We start from the raw sequence: 18,802 nt of genomic DNA, 5'->3' as shown, positions 1-18,802 counted from the left end.
ACAACTGGTATGCCCAGAATTTATACACCATAGACTACGACTAATCATGTCACACACTTGTCTGCAATTATTTTTAACCTATCGTAATTTACATTCCCGCGGGTTTTAATACAAATGTCAAAACTCAAAATAAACGACCGCGGCTCGGAGTAGCGTAGCGAAAACTTTTTATTTTGTTTGTAATTTAATGTTGTAAACCTATAAATAAGCAATTTTTTGTAGCGATTAGCAACTATTTTAGTACATCAGCAGAACTAATTTCGGTGCATAATGGTCAGTCAGTGTAACTGTAATGAGCTGTTGCTAACTAACCAAAAAATACAACAATTTATTATCGTTAAAGCTTAGTTTTTGTATTTAATTGGATTAGTAATTATTAACGTTTTTCATGACTATATAACAATGGTAACAAGTAGTCTCTTTCTTATATAATATTAATACATTCTTAATATATTGTTTTTAGAGTTCCCCTATACCCGAAACACCAGATCGTGATGATGCTAGGTCTCGAATGACTTCTCCCGCTCGTGAATATGAGATGTTTGAAGATGAAGGGGCCATACTTGGAGACAACCCTGCAGAAGAAGAAGATGATGGAGAAGAATTATTCAATGACAACATGGAGGCGTAAGTAATAACAATATAGTATAACTAGATTAGTAATCTTCTTGATTTTTTCAGTTTACTTTATTTTATGTTTATGTTAGTTGTGGCATATGTGGATTGAACTTTGATTGCATCTGATTATATAAATATTATTTTTATAGGCAGGTAGGCAATATCAACACTGCTTGTATATTTATATCCTAATCTTAAAACTAATTAATGTAGTAATAACATTCATGAGCATTGCAATTTTCTTAAATTTTTTAGAGATTATCGTCCAATGCCGGCATTGGATCGGTATGATGCTGAGGATTTGGATGATGATGACTATGATTCAATGTCAGTTGGGGACCGTGTGGCAGCTGAAAGGGAGCTGCAGCGAAGAGATCGCGAAGAGGGAAGGATAAGAAGGGATGATAGAGGACTGCTGTATGGTAAGTGATAATCTCTTCTGAATGGTGAATTAAATTTGTTTAGTATTGTAAATGTTGATAAAAAATGTTTTATTTTCACTCTTCCCTCCTGTTACAAGAATTAAAGGTATGTTAATCATTATTTAGTCTTTTTAACAGCTATAACTATGATTTATATATTAGTTACTACTCTTTGTATTCACACTTTTTCTACAGTAACAGATTTAGATTGCTGCCTGCAAATTTGTATTAGAGTAACTAGTAAAGTGTCCTTCTTTATCAGGTTGGGCAATATAATGGTATTGCCCAATAGTAAATAACTTTTGTACAGTACCAAAAAATTGTATTTTAAGTAAAATTTTGTGTTCCAAGATGATTCGGATGAAGAAGGTGGAGATATACCTCGGGCTAAACGTCGTAGAGCAGCAGAAAAAGCAGCCACTGGTGCTGAGGATCAGGTGGAAGAGGGTATAGAAAGTATAGAGAACTTGGAGGATACAAAAGGATACACAACTAAAGAATGGGTCTCTATGCTGGGGCCTCGTACGGAGATAGCAAATAGGTTTGTATTTGGTTATTTGTATTACAATGCAAATTTAGTAGTAGTAGTTATTAAATAAAAGACAGATTTGTATATTTTCCTCCCTCAAAAAGAATATTTCGGTATAATTTTTATTAGTCCAAGAGGTAGTGAACCCTGGGAGTAACGGTCTCCCTGTAAGGTTAGAAATTTGTATACTTACGATTTATGACATGCTAAGAGCAATAGCCATGACCTGGCAGGCGTCAGCCCTGCACGTCATCAGCCCCTTTATTTTTTGGACTGTTAAGTAAATTGAGTTTCAAAACTTGTTTCTGTAAATTTGAAAATTTAATAGGATAAAGTTTATTTATTGTACATCTTAAAAAAAAATTGACAGGCGATTACAATAAGCAGAAGTATATGACAGATCAATTAGAAAACGTAAAGTTGATGAGGTAAAATAAACTTTATCCTGTATACTTAAAATTTTTATATGTTTTCAAGTAAACGTCTCAGAGTAAATATGTACAATGCCAGGCGGTTTCAAACAGCATAAGACCTTGACAGGCGAGGGGACAGCTGCTAAGGGCGTGCAAATAAGAAATGTTACATGAACGCATACAGTAAATGCAATGTATTTTATTGGGTTTTATGCAATCTACATTATTTTTAACATTCATTTTCTTCAGCATCATCCGAAATTTCGCTAGCACTGTTTTCATCATCATCTGATTCTTTAACAATGTTTTCCTCATCTGAAAATAGTAAAAAAAAATATTTTAATGAATCAATAAGGTTGTTAAGAATTAAATATCAAGCTCAATTACATAGGACTGCGTATTAAATGTTACGGAATAAAATAGTTGTATGTTACCTGAGATGCATTCCTCAGTTTCAGTCGATTGTGCTGTGGCAGTATCAGCAGGTCCTTGTAAAAGTATGTCGTATATAGAAGATGGAACCGTATTCCCCTCAAACCAATTAAATTCGTAACGACTATCAATTAAGTTCCAACCGTTATTTTCAGGTGTAAGAATTGTTGGTTCTTTTAAATTACAATTTCGCCATACATTTGTAATGTAGGCAGTTCTCAATAATTGTTGATGTAGTTCACGATTGCAGGGTGGTAAATTCGATGAATCATAGCTTACTACTTTGATTTACTTTTATTCAACGTAGTCTCTGTAAATCGTACAGTTTTTTCGTCAGTGTCTTCGTTACAAATCACACAAACCACGTGTTCCAATTCCATCTTGCACACTATTTACTGAAATGTTAATATTAAGTACCACAATACACAATATCACTGCACAATTGATAATAATATTTAATTTAAAAATTCGTAATCACTCAACATAAGAAATGTTATAGCTCAAAGCATCTTCACAAGTAAAAATCATTGGCACAACTGACGAAATTCTTCTCTGTACATTGTTGCTCGAGAGCAGGTATACGTCCCTTCGTATTAGATAAACGGTCTCACTCGCACTATAGGCATTCACGCAACACCTCTCACTCGCACGCCCTTAACGCCTGACGCCTGTCAAGGTCTTATGCTGTTCAAAACCGCCTGGCATTGTACATATTTACTCTGAGACGTTTACTTGAAAACATATAAAAATTTTAAGTATACAGGATAAAGTTTATTTTACCTCATCAACTTTACGTTTTCTAATTGATCTGTCATATACTTCTGCTTATTGTAATCGCCTGTCAATTTTTTTTTAAGATGTACAATAAATAAACTTTATCCTATTAAATTTTCAAATTTACAGAAACAAGTTTTGAAACTCAATTTACTTAACAGTCCAAAAAATAAAGGGGCTGATGACGTGCAGGGCTGACGCCTGCCAGGTCATGGCTATTGCTCTTAGCATGTCATAAATCGTAAGTATACAAATTTCTAACCTTACAGGGAGACCGTTACTCCCAGGGTTCACTAGCTCTCCAGCTATATGTAATTTGTAATAATAACTTACATACTGAACATTTTCATGTATTGATTATCTTCATTTCAGGTTTAAAAACTTTCTCCGTACCTACACTAATAATAAAGGACAATATGTATACAAAGATCGTATTCGTCGCATGTGCGAACATAACCAAGCTTCGTTCCATGTGGAATTTGATGTATTGGCTAGACGAGAACAGGTTAATATGTTATGTCATAAAAAATTTGTATTAAACTACCAGCCAGAAAAACAGATAAATTTTTTATGTATGATCATAATTAATGGTACCTTTAAACAAGGCTTTATACTATTAAATCAGTTATATTTAAGAAACATGTTGGGATTGGGAAATTGTTTCTAGAATAGAGTGAGACCTGCAAAAATTAATTTTCTTAATTTTTGTGGGAATGCATGATCATGAGACATATTCCAGTTCTACAATTAATTAGTCATTATATAAAAAGTTATTTATCTTTAGGTGTTGGCCTACTTTCTACCTGAAGCACCATTTCAAATGCTACAAATATTTGATGAAGTTGCAAAAGACATTGTCCTTCAAATATTCCCTAGTTATGAGAGAGTTACCTCGGAGATTCATGTTCGTATATCAGACTTGCCACTGATTGAGGAGTTAAGAACATTCCGGAAACTTCATTTGAACCAGTTAGTCAGAACTGTGGGAGTTATAACCGCTACAACTGGAGTTTTACCTCAATTATCAGTAGTCAAATATGACTGTAACAGGTGTGGGTATATTTTGGGGCCTTTTGTACAGTCACAGAATTCTGAAGTCAAGCCTGGGTCCTGTCCCGAGTGTCAAAGTTCTGGACCCTTCATGGTAAGTATTGACAGCTTTTATGAATCTAGTGAGATACCGTACCCTGTGGTTTTATCTGCCCTGATTCTATAGCCTTTCTTAGTAAATAGACTTTCCAGCAAGAAGTATTTTTCAATTTCAACCTGTACTTCATGAGTTTTTGAAATTTATTATTTCTTAAATTAGTAATTTTTTACGCAGTAACATTTACACATTACACTTTTCAACACAATTTTTATTAATCTCGAGATTATTATTAGCAAATTTAACCACACTGAAGCAAATCATTCCCGAGCAAGATGTTGAAATAGATGTAATTTACTTGCCTTTTATTAGCAATTAGCATTATTAGCTACATATACATACATACATATACAAAACATACACATACACATGAAAGTTGAGAGAAGAAATGTTTTCTCCTATGTCATGTCAGCTTAAATATCTTTTCTTGAACTATTTTTGTATTTCTGTTTACATATTGAATTTCTATGTTACAATTCATTAGGGACAATGATTATTTGCATATTTTCAGGTAAACATGGAACAAACTGTGTACCGTAATTATCAAAAGGTGACCATACAGGAGTCACCTGGTAGAATCCCAGCTGGTCGTATACCCAGGAGTAAGGACTGCATACTTCTGGCTGATCTTTGTGACCGCTGTAAACCTGGTGATGAGGTGGATCTTACCGGCATTTATACTAATAACTATGATGGATCGTTAAACACTGAACAGGTATTTCAGATAGGGATATGTTTCTCTCTTCAAATAATTACTTAATTAAACACTTAAATTAGTTGTAGATAGCCTAGCAAAGCAATATTACAAAATTTAATATGTTTAAATGAGCCTTAAGAGTATACATTCTGAGTCTAGAAGTCTAAGTTATAAAATTAATACAGGTTCTCTTGTAAAAAAAGAATATTTTTTATAAAATAAAAGTTGTAAGTTCGTACTAATCGAAGATTTGATGAACATGACCTTCAGAAATAGTATTGAAGAATTTAGATTGTCTATGTTCTTTTAAAATCCATCAAGCATCCAATATATATATTTATTTCATCTATTCAAACCAAGATAGAATATAGATTTTATTTCTAGCTATTAAATACTTTTTGAATTTGGAATGTTTAAGACATTCAAATGTTTGAAACACATTTTAAAACGAATACTCTATGAAAGCACTCCTGGCTGTCAAAGAATAATTCACCCGCAATCCAAAAAAAAACTCTGTATAATAAAAACGTGCGAAATATTTTTTTCTTATTGTCAACAACAACAACATTCAAATATATTTAAGATAATAATTAGCAAATGTCAATCTTCAAGAGTTTCACTTCTTATTCTCTCATGGAGATGATAAAAAATGTACCCCTCGTGGGCAACATTTTTAAAGTATTTCAATTGTTTGATATAGTGTTCTGATTTGAATGCTTGTATCGCCTTTGAAGACAACAATCTATAATATAACACTGAATCGCTGAATGTGTTGCTAAGCTCAATACTCAAGAGCAGCAGAACCGATTTTGCTAATTCCTTTTATATAATATTACTTGAAATACGAGGATGGTTTGGAGAGAAAATTAAAAATATTGAGTAAAAAAGTCTAAAAACAACACTTGTCTATAATCTCATACAAAATATTCGTAATAATACGTAAAAGTAAATTTGAACTTTAATACCATACCATAAAGTTCAAGTGTTAGTGGAGGGGTTCCAGGAAGGTAAATTTTTATTTTTGACATAATGTATTTGTTTTTATGTTACTAGCTAGACCGGTGTCCCGAATAGCAGAATAAGTATTAACAAAAATTCGACTGTTAGGCCAGCTAGTTAATAATAAAACTATCTTGTTAACAGTACAAGTTACTGTGTTTACTTATTATTTTAGTAACAGATAATATTTTTTCAGGGTTTCCCAGTATTTGCAACAGTCGTAATAGCGAACTACATAGTAGTTAAGGACTGTAAGCATATTGTTGAGTCACTCACAGATGAAGATGTGGCTAATATTAATAAATTATCAAAGGACCCACAAATTGGAGAGCGTATAGTGCAAAGTATAGCGCCCTCTATATACGGACATGATAATATCAAGAGGGGTCTGGCTTTGGCCTTGTTCGGAGGAGAACCTAAGAATCCTGGTAAGTTTAAACTTGAACCAATACTAATATAAATTGCTAAGGTTAACTATAGTCTATGGAAAAGACTAGAGCAAAGTTTTAGAAATTAAATAAATGCTGTTTTCGTTAATTCAATGAATCTCTCACGCAGAAGTGTATTTGCAATTACTTTTTCAAATGGTTTTTATGATTTTTTAGGCCAACTTGGCCCCTCTAAGTCATACAATTAAGCCATTAGCCATTTTAAATATTTCTATTTTGTATTGGTTGGTTTAATATAGGAAATTTATCTAATAGAATACTTTAATTACAATTATATGACTTAGTACTAATAATAAAATTATTGTATGTTAGGTGATAAACACAAAGTAAGAGGTGACATTAATGTTTTGATATGTGGAGATCCCGGAACAGCTAAGTCACAATTCTTGAAATACACTGAAAAGGTAAGTTAAAAAATATTAAAAATTGTAATAACGAAAATATAAAACTACACGATATTTTATAATATTTTATAATATATAATAAAAAAAATCAGTTCGACGATGATGATTTATTATTGTATGCATATATGTCTGTACATAAATTTATCGGAATTTAAATTTCATATCAAAATAACGATTTAAATCATCATAATTTATTTAAAAAAATACAAATTTCATCAAAATCTGTTGAGTAGTTTTGGAGATATGGGTTTACTGGGTAAAATGCTTTAATAAAGTTGAGAGTTATTTAAAGTTGCTTTAATTGTTTTAAATCAAAGATAATAATTAAATGATTACAGATAGCCCCAAGGGCGGTGTTTACGACAGGTCAGGGAGCTAGTGCAGTCGGTCTCACAGCCTATGTTAGGAAAAATCCTACAACTAGGTAAGTAATATGCCAGTGAAATTAGATCTTTGATTTTTTTACCGTTTAAATTACATGAATAAGTAATGACATCAGATGTTCAATAATTAAACCTCCATCCAAATTTTAAAATATTTTTTTTTCATAAAAAAAGTTGTATTAAATTAAGTAGTCTTTTTTAACCTATTTGTGGTAAATATAGATCAGCGCCGATACCTACTATGTGGCGGCTGTAGTGATGAGTGCCACGAGCTATTTTAAGTTTTTGATTTTAATTATATTATTTTTATTTAAAAAAATCATGTGTCCAATTCACACGTGGTAGAAGTGAAACCTTCAAAAACAAAGTTTTTATAATTAAAATATGTAAATTAGACTTTTTCTCTATCTAAATGTAGGATCTTTTCTTTAAAAAAAAATATATTTTAATGTTAAATTTTTATTTATAACTTTAATATCAATCTTTAATTTGGTAAAAACTAAAATAATAAAAGTTTGAAATAAATTCACAAGATCCAATGTGGGAGAAAATGAGATAGGAAGAATTATACAGTGTATAAACTTTTAATTAAGTGTAGTACGAAGTTTTCACTTCAAAAAGTTGATGGTTAATGATTTGTAAATAAAATTGATAAATAATCTAATTTTATAATTAAACTACTTACTTGACTTACTCATTTAATTTTCATCAAATCTGTTTTTTTATTTCAGAAAATGTTCAAATACACACTAATTTAAAGTTTATACACTGTATAATGCCTCCTATCTCACTCTCTCTCACGCCAAATCCTGTTAATTTATGTGTCTGTCTCTTTTTACTGTCGCTTTTTCCGTTGCATGCGGTTTGAAATCACAACGATTCTAAAGAAGTTTCACTTCAAAAACAGAAGTTTACAAGATTTCAATTATAAAGTAAATGCTACATAATAATCCCATACCATCGTTTTGATCAAAATAACCAAAATACAATCATTTTACGGCCATGGTACGATAGCTGCCTAGCTTCAGGTTGTGAAAAATTATTAGAGTACCATCGCTGTAGCTAAAATGTGATTTTTGCTATGAATACCTTCCAGGGAATGGACTTTAGAAGCAGGTGCGTTAGTTCTAGCTGATCGTGGGGTGTGTCTTATTGATGAGTTTGATAAGATGAACGATCAAGATCGGACTTCCATACATGAAGCTATGGAGCAGCAATCGATATCGATATCCAAGGCTGGAATTGTTACATCACTACATGCGAGGTAAGGTTTATTCCAGTTTTAAAAGGATTATATTATAAAAGTAATTTGTATACTTATTCTAATAGTCTAGTACTAATTAAAACGGCATTTTATATTCATTGTAAGTGGTTAGTTGGACTTACTGATGTGACGTATTGGGTATTTTCCCCATGGAATTTTTTTTTAGTTCAATAAAAATAACTATCTACAATAATAAAAAATAGGGGTTGATCGTAAGAGGTTGTATGTATTTTTGTATGCTGTATCATAAAAAATTAAAGACTCAGACTTACTGAATATGCATTAAAAAAATCATAAGAATCAGTCGAGCCGTTTCGTAGGAGTATGGGAACGAACCTTGTGACACGAGAATTTTATATATTAGACTAGCTGACCCGGCAAACGTTGTTTTGCCATGTATATTATTTCTAGGAAACATTTTTTTAGTTCAATAAAAAGAACTATCTAATATAATAAAAAATAGTGCTTGAATGTAGAGGGGTGCAAATTAAGGGTTGTATGTATTTTTTAATGGCACATTATAAAAAAATTATAAATTCGACCTAAAAATAAAAAGTTAGGGGTGGACAACCCTTATCACTTAGGGGTATGAAAAATAGATAGAAGCCGACTCTCAGACCTACCGAATATACATATAAAGTTTGATAAAAATCTGTCAAGCCGTTTCGAAGAAGTATGGTAACTAACATTGTGACACGAGAATTTTATATACGTAATAAGATGATAGATCAAAATTTTAAAACATCATAAACGTTGTTATTAAGTCTCCCAGTATTTGTTTGAAATATACTTTATTATACTTTAACAGGTGCTCAATAATAGCAGCAGCCAATCCCATCGGCGGTCGATATGACGCGTCATTAACGTTCAGTGAGAATGTGAATCTGTCGGAGCCGATTTTATCGCGTTTCGATGTACTTTGTGTTGTGAGAGATGAAGCTGATCCAATGCAGGACGCGCATTTGGCCAAGTAAGAAATATTCGTATATAGTGTAAACTCTTTATAACGCCATTCGTTAAACGAACGCTTTATTATTATGAGCAACGCGCGCTTTGCCGCACAAACTCAGCTCACTATGCCATCACGGTCATGGTTTTTTTTTTTGAAGTTATACTTCTTTAGGCGCGTTATGAAAAATTGATGAGAGTGAAATTTTACGATGCGCGCGCACCTGTGTTCACTGTGTATTTATATTATCGACATGGTTTGAGTTTCTACATTTAAAACACGTGTTTTCATTTTGTTTTCATTATGCAAGTGCGAATTTTATATGTGCGTCTGAATTATAATCAGAAGTGATTTAAATTGAATATTTAAATCAATACTAAATAAAATTAGAAAATAATAATAAATATTTAATTATTTAATTTTTCAAATGTAAACTGAACTTTATTGACTATAATGACTCCTTTTCCAGTCTTTGATTATTTAATTGTAATTAATTATTTGCATGAAATCAAAAACTATTTTTAATAATGCCAAAGAAGTATAAATTCTTACGCGCGTACATAAGTACACGTACCCTTTTTTTTTTTATAAAGACAATTCACACCAATTGACCGAGTCCCATTCTAAGCTGGTGAAACTTGTGTTATGGGTACTAGGCAACGAATATACATACATAGATAGATAGACATATAACTATATATTTAAACACCCAAGAGCTAAGCACAGCACCAAATGCTCATCACATCGATGTTCGTCTCAGCCGGGGATCGAACCCGGGACCCATGGATTCGCAGTCAGGGGTACTAACAACTAGACCAATGAGTCGTCAATAGAGACACGGGTGAATCGGTCTAAAGAACATCCATACATTTCTATTGTAGGTTCGTTGTCAGCTCCCACATCCGACATCATCCATCCCACCGTGGTACTGCGCTAGAGGACGCCACTGAAAATGAGAACACATTACCACAGGATCTACTGAAAAAGTATATTGTGTATTCCAGGGAAAACGTTCATCCGAAATTACAAGTATGTTTTTTTGTCCTACTCTGTCTATACTAATTTATTTATAAATATTCTATGAGTGTGTTTGTAATTGAATCTCTAAACGGATGGGCTGATTCTTATGTTTAATATTATTAAACAATACATATATTCATTTACATGAAGTGACTTGTTTTTTTTTTTATATAAAAAGATGTGTGTGTCCTTTAGTGAAGAGTCCAAACAAGAAAAATGAAATTCTAATATTATAAATACCAAGTGAGTTTGTTAGTACTTGTTCACGTTGGAAAGCGCAGGCGCGGCGGCGGGTACGTGCGCGGAGAAGTGGCGAGTTCGTGTTCACATTGGCCGCCAGGCGTTTGAGCGAGTGTGACTTGTTGTCACAGATTGTAAACATGGACGACATTCTTTTATTTTTAACCGAAAATTCTTATCTAAAGTGGGAGATGATAAAAAATAGAATTGGTGTGCACGAAATTAATAAAGAAAGAGAACGGTATGGTGAATTCCATACTTTATATAGTAATTTGAGAGACATCCTTCAAGATTTTTTGTATATACCAGGATGACTGTCAACTGTTTTGATTACATATTAGATTCAGCACAAATAAACTCTTCTGTATTGAAAGACATGCTGAAGACGTACTACCGTTTCTAGCGACAAGTTCAAACTGGTTGAACTTACCTGACGTCGCGTGTAAACCGCGCTCCGCCGCTAGTTCGACGTGAACACACACAAACATTTCACGCGTTTAATATTGCCGCGAGCGGCGCCTGTCGCTGCCTTGCCCGCTACTTAGACCACACGTGCGTTTCGCATGTGAACACTTGAATATTACGCCATATGTTTGATATTTCGTGACCGCGCCCGCCACCGCCCCCGCGAGTCAACGTGAACAAGTACTTAACGCTTACACGCTTAGAACCGCGTATTAGTCCAGTCAGTCAAGACAATTAATTCATTATAATTCCAAAAGTTTTCAAATTTTGATGTAAGGTCGGGAGTGGTATTAAAACAAACTATAAAATTTTGCAACCTGCTCTGCGGTCCGGAACATTGTAAAAATAAGTTTTGGTCGTGAAAAAAATTCCAAAAGTTCTGCAAACTTGGGGAAGTTTTCGATATAATATTTCATATCACGTATAAAATTTGCAACCAACCTAAGTGTACGGAACATTTTTTGTTATTAAAAATTAATGTTTTTCTTTATTAAACTGAAGGAAAACGTTCCAAAAGTTCTGCAAATTTGACAGATATATCGAAAATAAAATAAATAACGTAATATATTTTTATAGAACATGGACCAAGATAAAGTCGCCAAAATGTACAGTCAATTGCGTCAAGAGTCTTTGGCCACTGGGAGTCTCCCCATTACCGTCAGACATATTGAATCTGGTAAGAGCTGAAATTTTTTAGAAAACTAAATCGAAAATTTAGAATTGATTATAAATATATGTTTTTAAATACAATACCTAAACAATTGCAATTCAATCTTTAAAGCCGCTCTTTAAAAAAATACTTCTCAAAAAACATTTTTTATACAATTATTACAATAACAATGAGTTTGTTATATATATGTCACCGTAAAATTGTAAACACCGTTAGATTATAATCTATTTTGCGAATTGTGAACCTCAATGTACTGCTTAAATTGTAAACAGTATTAGCGTATTATTATTTTATTTAATTTGACAATTTTAAGATTGTAATTTGACGGTTTCACTTCGATAGATTACAATCTAACGGTGTTTACAATTTTACGGTGACATATACAAATATTTTTTAATTATCTTTCGATATAAATATTCTTAACAATAGTTAAAGATCTATGAATTTCAGTGATACGTATGAGTGAAGCGCACGCACGTATGCATTTACGTGGTCAAGTGAATGAAGAAGACGTGAACTTAGCCATTCGTTCTATGCTCGAGAGCTTTGTTGATACACAGAAATACAGTGTCATGCGGGCTATGAGACAGGTATATTATTTTTATTAAGGCCCATAAATAGTCGTAGTAAAAAGAAATCACAAAGTCTATAACCCCTGTGTACATAAATAATAACGTGGTTATAGAAGCGCTAATATATATATTGTTATTTCAGACATTCCAGAAGTACCTCTCATACAAGAAGGACCACAGCGAGCTACTATACTACATCCTTCGCCAACTAACCATAGACCAACTAGCCTATATGCGTGGTTTACACAATTACACACAACCAACCATAGAAATATCAGAAAGAGACCTCTTAGAACGAGCGAGACAGATAAACATCACAGACCTCAAACCCTTTTATGATAGTCGGATATTTAAGCTAAATAACTTTAGTTACGATGCTAAAAGAAAAGTCATTGTGCATTTATTGCCAGAAGTACCTACGAGTACATAAAAGTGCTAGTAATTTGGCATCCATGGACTTTAATAGAAGTTCAAGTGGCTCTGAAACTAAAATAGAATATAATAACCCATTGACCAGATAAATATTTCGCCAAATATACAATATCACCTAGTCAAAAACTCAACAAAATATGGACACAGCCTAAGGGAGCGTTCAAGTCAATAATCTCCAAAAATTGCGTTACGTAAAATTTTTGGAGATTATTGACCCCCCTCCCCCATGTAACTCGCCGTAACGTTTTTCAGTACCCGAGTACAGTACTGTACCCAAGTATAGTAAAACGTTTCGTGACCACCTAGTGACTCTTCAGTTACTATTATGTGGTGTAAGTCGAAAATAATATTAACAATAACGTGTAATTCAATCCCCGCCCCGCATCGTAACTTTTTACAAAATGACCCCCCCCCCCTTCCGAAATTCGTTACGTAATACTTGAACGCTCCCTAAGTACCACATTCTTAAATGTTAATAAAAAACCTAGTTGAACAGCTGTCATAGGAATTTTTGTATGAAGACTCATTTCATACTTACATCACAAATACACTACAAAAAGGATTTCCCAATTAATAAATTCAAATATCATTTATTCATGTAGGTAACTTGATTCACACTGATTATTTTCAGTAAATTATTGGTTTTTAATTTACTCCAGTTCTTAAATCATGGACGTAGAACAGACAAGAAGAAATAAACTCTTCATCATTCTTGTCTTTCATTGATTCTCTTATCAATCCCTGGAAAAGTTATCTAAATAAAAGCTTGTGCTTTAAAAAGTAATTTAAGTTGTAACAGAATTTTTAATAATCTGACAAAAAAAGAAAATTAGGAGATTATTAATTCAACAATCTTTAAGTGTTTATTCAATATTGTATAGTTATATTTTAAATCATGGTTTTAAACAAGAAAATAATTTTTGGTAAATTATTTTCTTGTAAAACATTGGTTTTTAATTCACACAAAACATAATTCTCACTATCAATTTTTTTTAATTTGAGTTGGTTTAGTCTAGGTGTTGAGCCTATGATGTGTACAACCGCCTTGATTCTACATCACAGTATTGTTGGACAGGCTCGATCACCTGGCACCATAGTACAAAATTAAATATGTTGAACATACCCACCTTTTAAATTGTGCCTTCTACCACTTTCGGTATGTATGTTTAAGCATTTTAAGTTTTTAGTATTAAGATTATTTTTGTGTTTCAAAATAAATTTGTGATGAATAAAATGTTTTTTTTTACTACAGCTCTATTTTATTATATTCAAAACCCTTTAGGCTTATGATGTATGAAAAATTAAAATACTTAAACTTCTATCGCTGTTTCTGAAAGATCATAGAAACTGTGTCTTGATACCAAACATTTGTTTGAAATACTATTCAGGGCTTATGAACACTTTCATAAAATGTTAAATGAAACCACATTTAGAAATCATTTATTTTATTTAATATTTCGACATCAAAATTGTATGGCTTTAAAATCTAAAATTTATCTTAAGAAATTTACACATACAGTCTTAACAAAATAAAATTAGCATTAATTACAAAGCCTCTTTTACACTACCAGAGTTAAACTCTAAAATCATTCATATATACTTTTAAATTAATTGAGACTCATATCATCAATTATAAATATTACTGTACATTGTGCCTTTCTACAAGAACTGTTGACACAATAATTTACAATCAAAAAACTTTTCATAAGATTTAACACAAATTGCATTTATTCTCATGGAAGAAAATTCAAATTTTCCCATTATTATCAAAACTACGCCATCATTAGAGCCATTATAATACAATCATTAAACAATAAACACTAAATCAGGTAACATTCATCAACATGCTAAATTCTAAATATAATAAATCAATCAAGTCTGCATAAATAAAAAAATATCCATATCTTTAAATGACCAGCATTATTCAACTAATGAGCAATGTCTAAATAAGAAGAAATAGTAAGAAAGAAATGAAATGTTATTTGAAACAGATAATTAAAGAAAATCTCCTCAAAATGATCTTTTAATATATTAGCATGATAATACTGATATGTCAGATTAGTCCAATATTTTCTCAATTTTAGTTCCAAATTAATTTAATGAAAAACTGAAATGACTATTCATGTATTTTTGTTAAATAAAGAATATAAAGTCTATAAAACATGTTAATAAAGAAAAAATTATGACATATTACACTGCTCATATAGAATTATAACTTTACATACAATTAGTCACTACCAGAGTCAGATTCTGATCCGCTGCTGCTGTCGGAGCAACTGCTGCTACCACTTTCATCCTCGCTGCCACTGTCTGACTCGCTGTCTGATGATGAGCTGTTAGATGATGAATCTGATGTGGAGTCATCATCTGAACAGTCTTGACAGTAATTGTTGCGTTTCTTTTTAATAGGAAGATCACATTTGCCACCACTGTAAAGTATTCACATTTTACAAATCCAAAATTAGAAAGCTAATTAAAATCTTGTACATTAAATAGTAAAATAATTCAACAAATCATCAATCTTATTATCTTTCAATTATAATATAGCGTGATATAAATAAAGAGCAAGAATAAATATGGAGTTATCTACTGCTACCTATAGAATATCTAAAATATTATAAATCTAATAAGCAAATACCCCCAAGAAAGACATGTACTTAACACTGAAATGGGATATTTTATAAACTAGAAGTGGGTAATCGAAAAAAATTGAATGTTCTAGAACTAGATTTTTAAAATGTGGGTAGATAAAAATATGAATTTTCTCGAAGCTTACCTGCACTTATCCTTTTTGGCCTTCAAATTTTTTTTCAAAACCTGAGTGCGGGAGGGTCGAACCAGAATTTTGCGTTTTCCGGTACATTCATAGCTCCAGTGCCCATACTCCAGACATTTTTGGCATCTTATCCCTTGAGGAAATGCTGCTGCCAGTTTCGCTTGCCTGTGGAGAAAAGATTACAGAATCCAAAGAAAACTAAAAAAAATTACTACTAAAAGCAAAAAATCACCTCTTCTTTACTGATTGATGCCTGTTGTAAGTTCCCAAAGTCATTTTGATTCTATTGCGTTTAGCAGCTTCGCGTGCAGGTGCAAAATTTAATACGACGTTGGTAGGTACTTTATATTAACTGGAAGTAACAGTTACCACGTCCTGCGTTTCCTAGTTCCGCAAATGTGAATGATGAAAATTTGCAAACTTTAACTTACAGTTTGAAAAATAAAGTGCAATAATCGTCACTCATCAGCAGTGCTTCCAGATCCCAAAAGTAAAATTACAGTGTTGTCAGCTAAAAAATATAGTAGTTTCTTAAAACAATACAGCAGATTCCAAATTCGATTACAGTAAAATTACAGTAAAAGTTTGTTTAAATATTAAAAGAAAAATAAGATGCTGTATTAATTTATTTGTAAATACATATCATTGTTAGTTATTCTAAAATAATTTCCTCATGATTTTGATAAATATTTGCATTCATCTTCAAAATCATTTCATTAGTGGGATTAAATTTGACGCAGTTTTCAGAATTTCGACGAATGGCTTGCTGAGCTAACATATTTCCTTTAATAGTATTTGTGATCAGACAGTTCCTCTGCTTGGTTTTTATATTATTAATTTCACTAAACTTGCGTTCGACCTCAGCGTTTGAGTGAGGCAAAGATAATACTAGACGGTTAGTTTTTGCTAAGCGTTAGTTCTGATTCATTGGGAATTCCCCGCACGTAAACTATAATATGTAGGTAACAATCCTACTCTACATTGTCTATAGATAAAGGTCAGTGGTTCTGGGTTCTAGATTAGGTTGCAAATTTATATTTCGTATTTTCTAATACGTAAAACGTATTAAATTTGATTAATTTGATAATTTATATGAACGGAAATTAAATACAGTATTTTCATACACTGTATTTTATCATTACAGTATACAGTAGAAAAGTCTAAAATACAGTAAATCTACTGTAATTACAGTGTATCTGGAAGCGCTGCTCATCAGTCATCAGTCAATAACCAATTACCAAACGTGAAAACAAAATTGACAGTTGTAAATTGTTTGTAGACGATAACTGTTGGCACGATGCTTACGGTCTTTTTAGCTATATTCTATATTGTCATTGTAAATGTAAAAAGTAAAGTATTATTAATTGAGATTCGAAATAAAAAGATTCATTTTTTGAGTCAAATTATGTTTACCTAAGATGTTACAAATTAAATTTAACAACAGTTAACTTGGAAAATAAAAGACTTATGTATCGATTCGTCTGGCATATTAACACGTTATTTCGATGGTACCTATATAGAAATAACGTGTTAAACGTGTTCTTTTTGAAATTGGATTAAATGTTCTTGATAATGTTACATTTTTATTTCACTTTAGTACTTATTAATGAAAATGAATTAATGAAGTACATATATTAGTAATTTGTATGAAGAATGTTGCTATGCAACAGGTTCTTAAGATAGGAAAATATGTCAAAAAGATCAATCGTAAATTACTTTATGTACTAATTTATTATATATAATTTCAATCATACAAATAACTTAAACCTCATTCATAACTAGAAAACAATTGCAAGAACTCCAATTTGTGAGAAAGCTTGTGAGAAATAATTTTGACACTTGCAGGTCTTTACATTTTTATCAGCAACTTTTTACTTCGTTATATCAAATCATTTCTATAAATTCGAGAGGGAATTCGGATAAGGGATTCAATGTGTAATGGGAGTCTTAAATCTTCATGATAGTGTGATTTTATTACTTCATCTATCTCATGTAAGGGCGCCGACATGTTTTGTTTCACTACTTGAAGAAGTTAACATTTTAGCCAAACATCAGCATAGTGTAAATAATTTGCACGGAGCCATTCTTTTACATCAGTGATAGGGCAAAGCCAAATGGTCTTGTGTAGGCGGTTTGTTCAAATGTACGGAATAACCAGCATTATCCATAACAATTTATGAAAGTCTTGTTAGATTTGAGATTAGCTTCTCTGTCACCCATTTTGTAAAATTATCTTTATTAATATCGAGGTGGTAGTGAGCAGACCATAAAATAAAAAAAAATAAAAAGTAGTGAGCAGATACACTTGTTGACCTGCACACCAGACAACAATTTGGAACAGAGCCATTTTCTCCACCAGCGTTTACAATGATCCACCTCGCTCCAACTGAAATACTTTTAGATGGACCTGCAATGTCTTTGCTTTGCAATCACTTATTCACAGAACATGAACGGTTAATGTAAGAATCGTCTTAATAGATCGCATCCATCTTTATAGTTTTACGTCATCCCTCTCCCTGAAAACGGTTCTTTTTTATTGGCATTTAACATATTCATTACCGATCTAATTAAGTATAAGTCTGTAAAAATAGTAACATTTATTATGTTATTCAAACGGTACTTTAGTCATTCATCATCATCAGTCTATATACATCCCAGTGCAGGGCAGAAGTATGATTTAATGTGAGAGTGAGAGGGATTATGTATTACTTAATATTTTTCTAACCTTATAGATTCTTGTCCTCCGTGGAAATCAATATCTTGTCGAAGAATTTGCAACAGCTTCATTACTATTGAAATTTCCTTCCAAACTGTATAGAATTTCTTTACTTTATTCCCAATCAACTGTAAATCGAAACTCTCCAAGTTGATTTTATTCTTCCCCCCTCTTCTTTTTTTAACAGGCGTGGAAAACACACCATCATAAGATGGCCCTCAGCTACGATTCACCGTATAGTAGTACTGGGAACCCCTATAACGAAGTCACAATTAAGTACCGAAGAAAAATATAAAATAAACTAAAAGTATCAAAACCACTCAGTCCAACTTACAAAACCCTAGTTAGTCAACTCTACAACACGGTTCAAAAGCAATGATTGAGTTTGATTTAAATCGTCTTCTCCTTTATTTTACGATAAACATCTAAAT

The 18,802-nt window shown here is 32.0% G+C and overlaps 2 protein-coding genes and 1 long non-coding RNA gene across 4 annotated transcripts; 1 reads left to right on the top strand and 2 right to left on the bottom strand.

The window, feature by feature from the left end:
* Positions 1–36: 36 nt before the first annotated feature.
* LOC125053736 (DNA replication licensing factor Mcm2) lies at positions 37–13,102 on the top strand. Of its 2 annotated transcripts, XM_047655256.1 has the most exons (16): positions 37–273; positions 464–627; positions 874–1,040; positions 1,392–1,581; positions 3,561–3,693; positions 3,973–4,332; positions 4,847–5,050; positions 6,228–6,459; positions 6,793–6,884; positions 7,223–7,308; positions 8,364–8,531; positions 9,340–9,501; positions 10,362–10,509; positions 11,782–11,881; positions 12,326–12,465; positions 12,590–13,102. In XM_047655256.1, exons 1-16 carry the CDS (start codon positions 271–273, stop codon positions 12,875–12,877), a joined length of 2,637 nt encoding a protein of 878 aa, XP_047511212.1. In that variant the 5' UTR covers positions 37–270; the 3' UTR covers positions 12,878–13,102. The 2 variants fall into 2 exon arrangements, with proteins under 2 accessions (XP_047511212.1, XP_047511213.1); XM_047655257.1 differs by lacking the exons at positions 37–273; positions 464–627 and adding an exon at positions 1,139–1,146 and having other exon boundaries at positions 931–1,040; positions 12,590–13,100.
* LOC125053737 lies at positions 2,162–3,490 on the bottom strand. Its single transcript, XR_007117619.1, has 2 exons — positions 2,417–3,490; positions 2,162–2,297 (listed from the first exon to the last, which is right to left on the bottom strand). It is a non-coding gene; the product is annotated as an uncharacterized LOC125053737 (long non-coding RNA).
* A 1,210-nt stretch (positions 13,103–14,312) lies between the features above and the next one.
* On the bottom strand, positions 14,313–16,122 carry LOC125053955 (zinc finger CCHC domain-containing protein 10). The gene is made up of 3 exons (XM_047655588.1): positions 15,888–16,122; positions 15,656–15,820; positions 14,313–15,308 (listed from the first exon to the last, which is right to left on the bottom strand). Exons 1-3 carry the CDS (start codon positions 15,929–15,931, stop codon positions 15,107–15,109), a joined length of 411 nt encoding a protein of 136 aa, XP_047511544.1. The 5' UTR covers positions 15,932–16,122; the 3' UTR covers positions 14,313–15,106.
* Between the last annotated feature and the right edge of the window lie 2,680 nt (positions 16,123–18,802).

Source organism: Pieris napi, chromosome 11 (genome assembly GCF_905475465.1).
Source record: "Pieris napi chromosome 11, ilPieNapi1.2, whole genome shotgun sequence".
NCBI classification, from domain to species: Eukaryota; Metazoa; Arthropoda; class Insecta; order Lepidoptera; family Pieridae; genus Pieris; species Pieris napi.
Note: the sequence above shows the minus strand (reverse complement) of the source record. Positions and strands in the feature narration are given on the sequence as shown.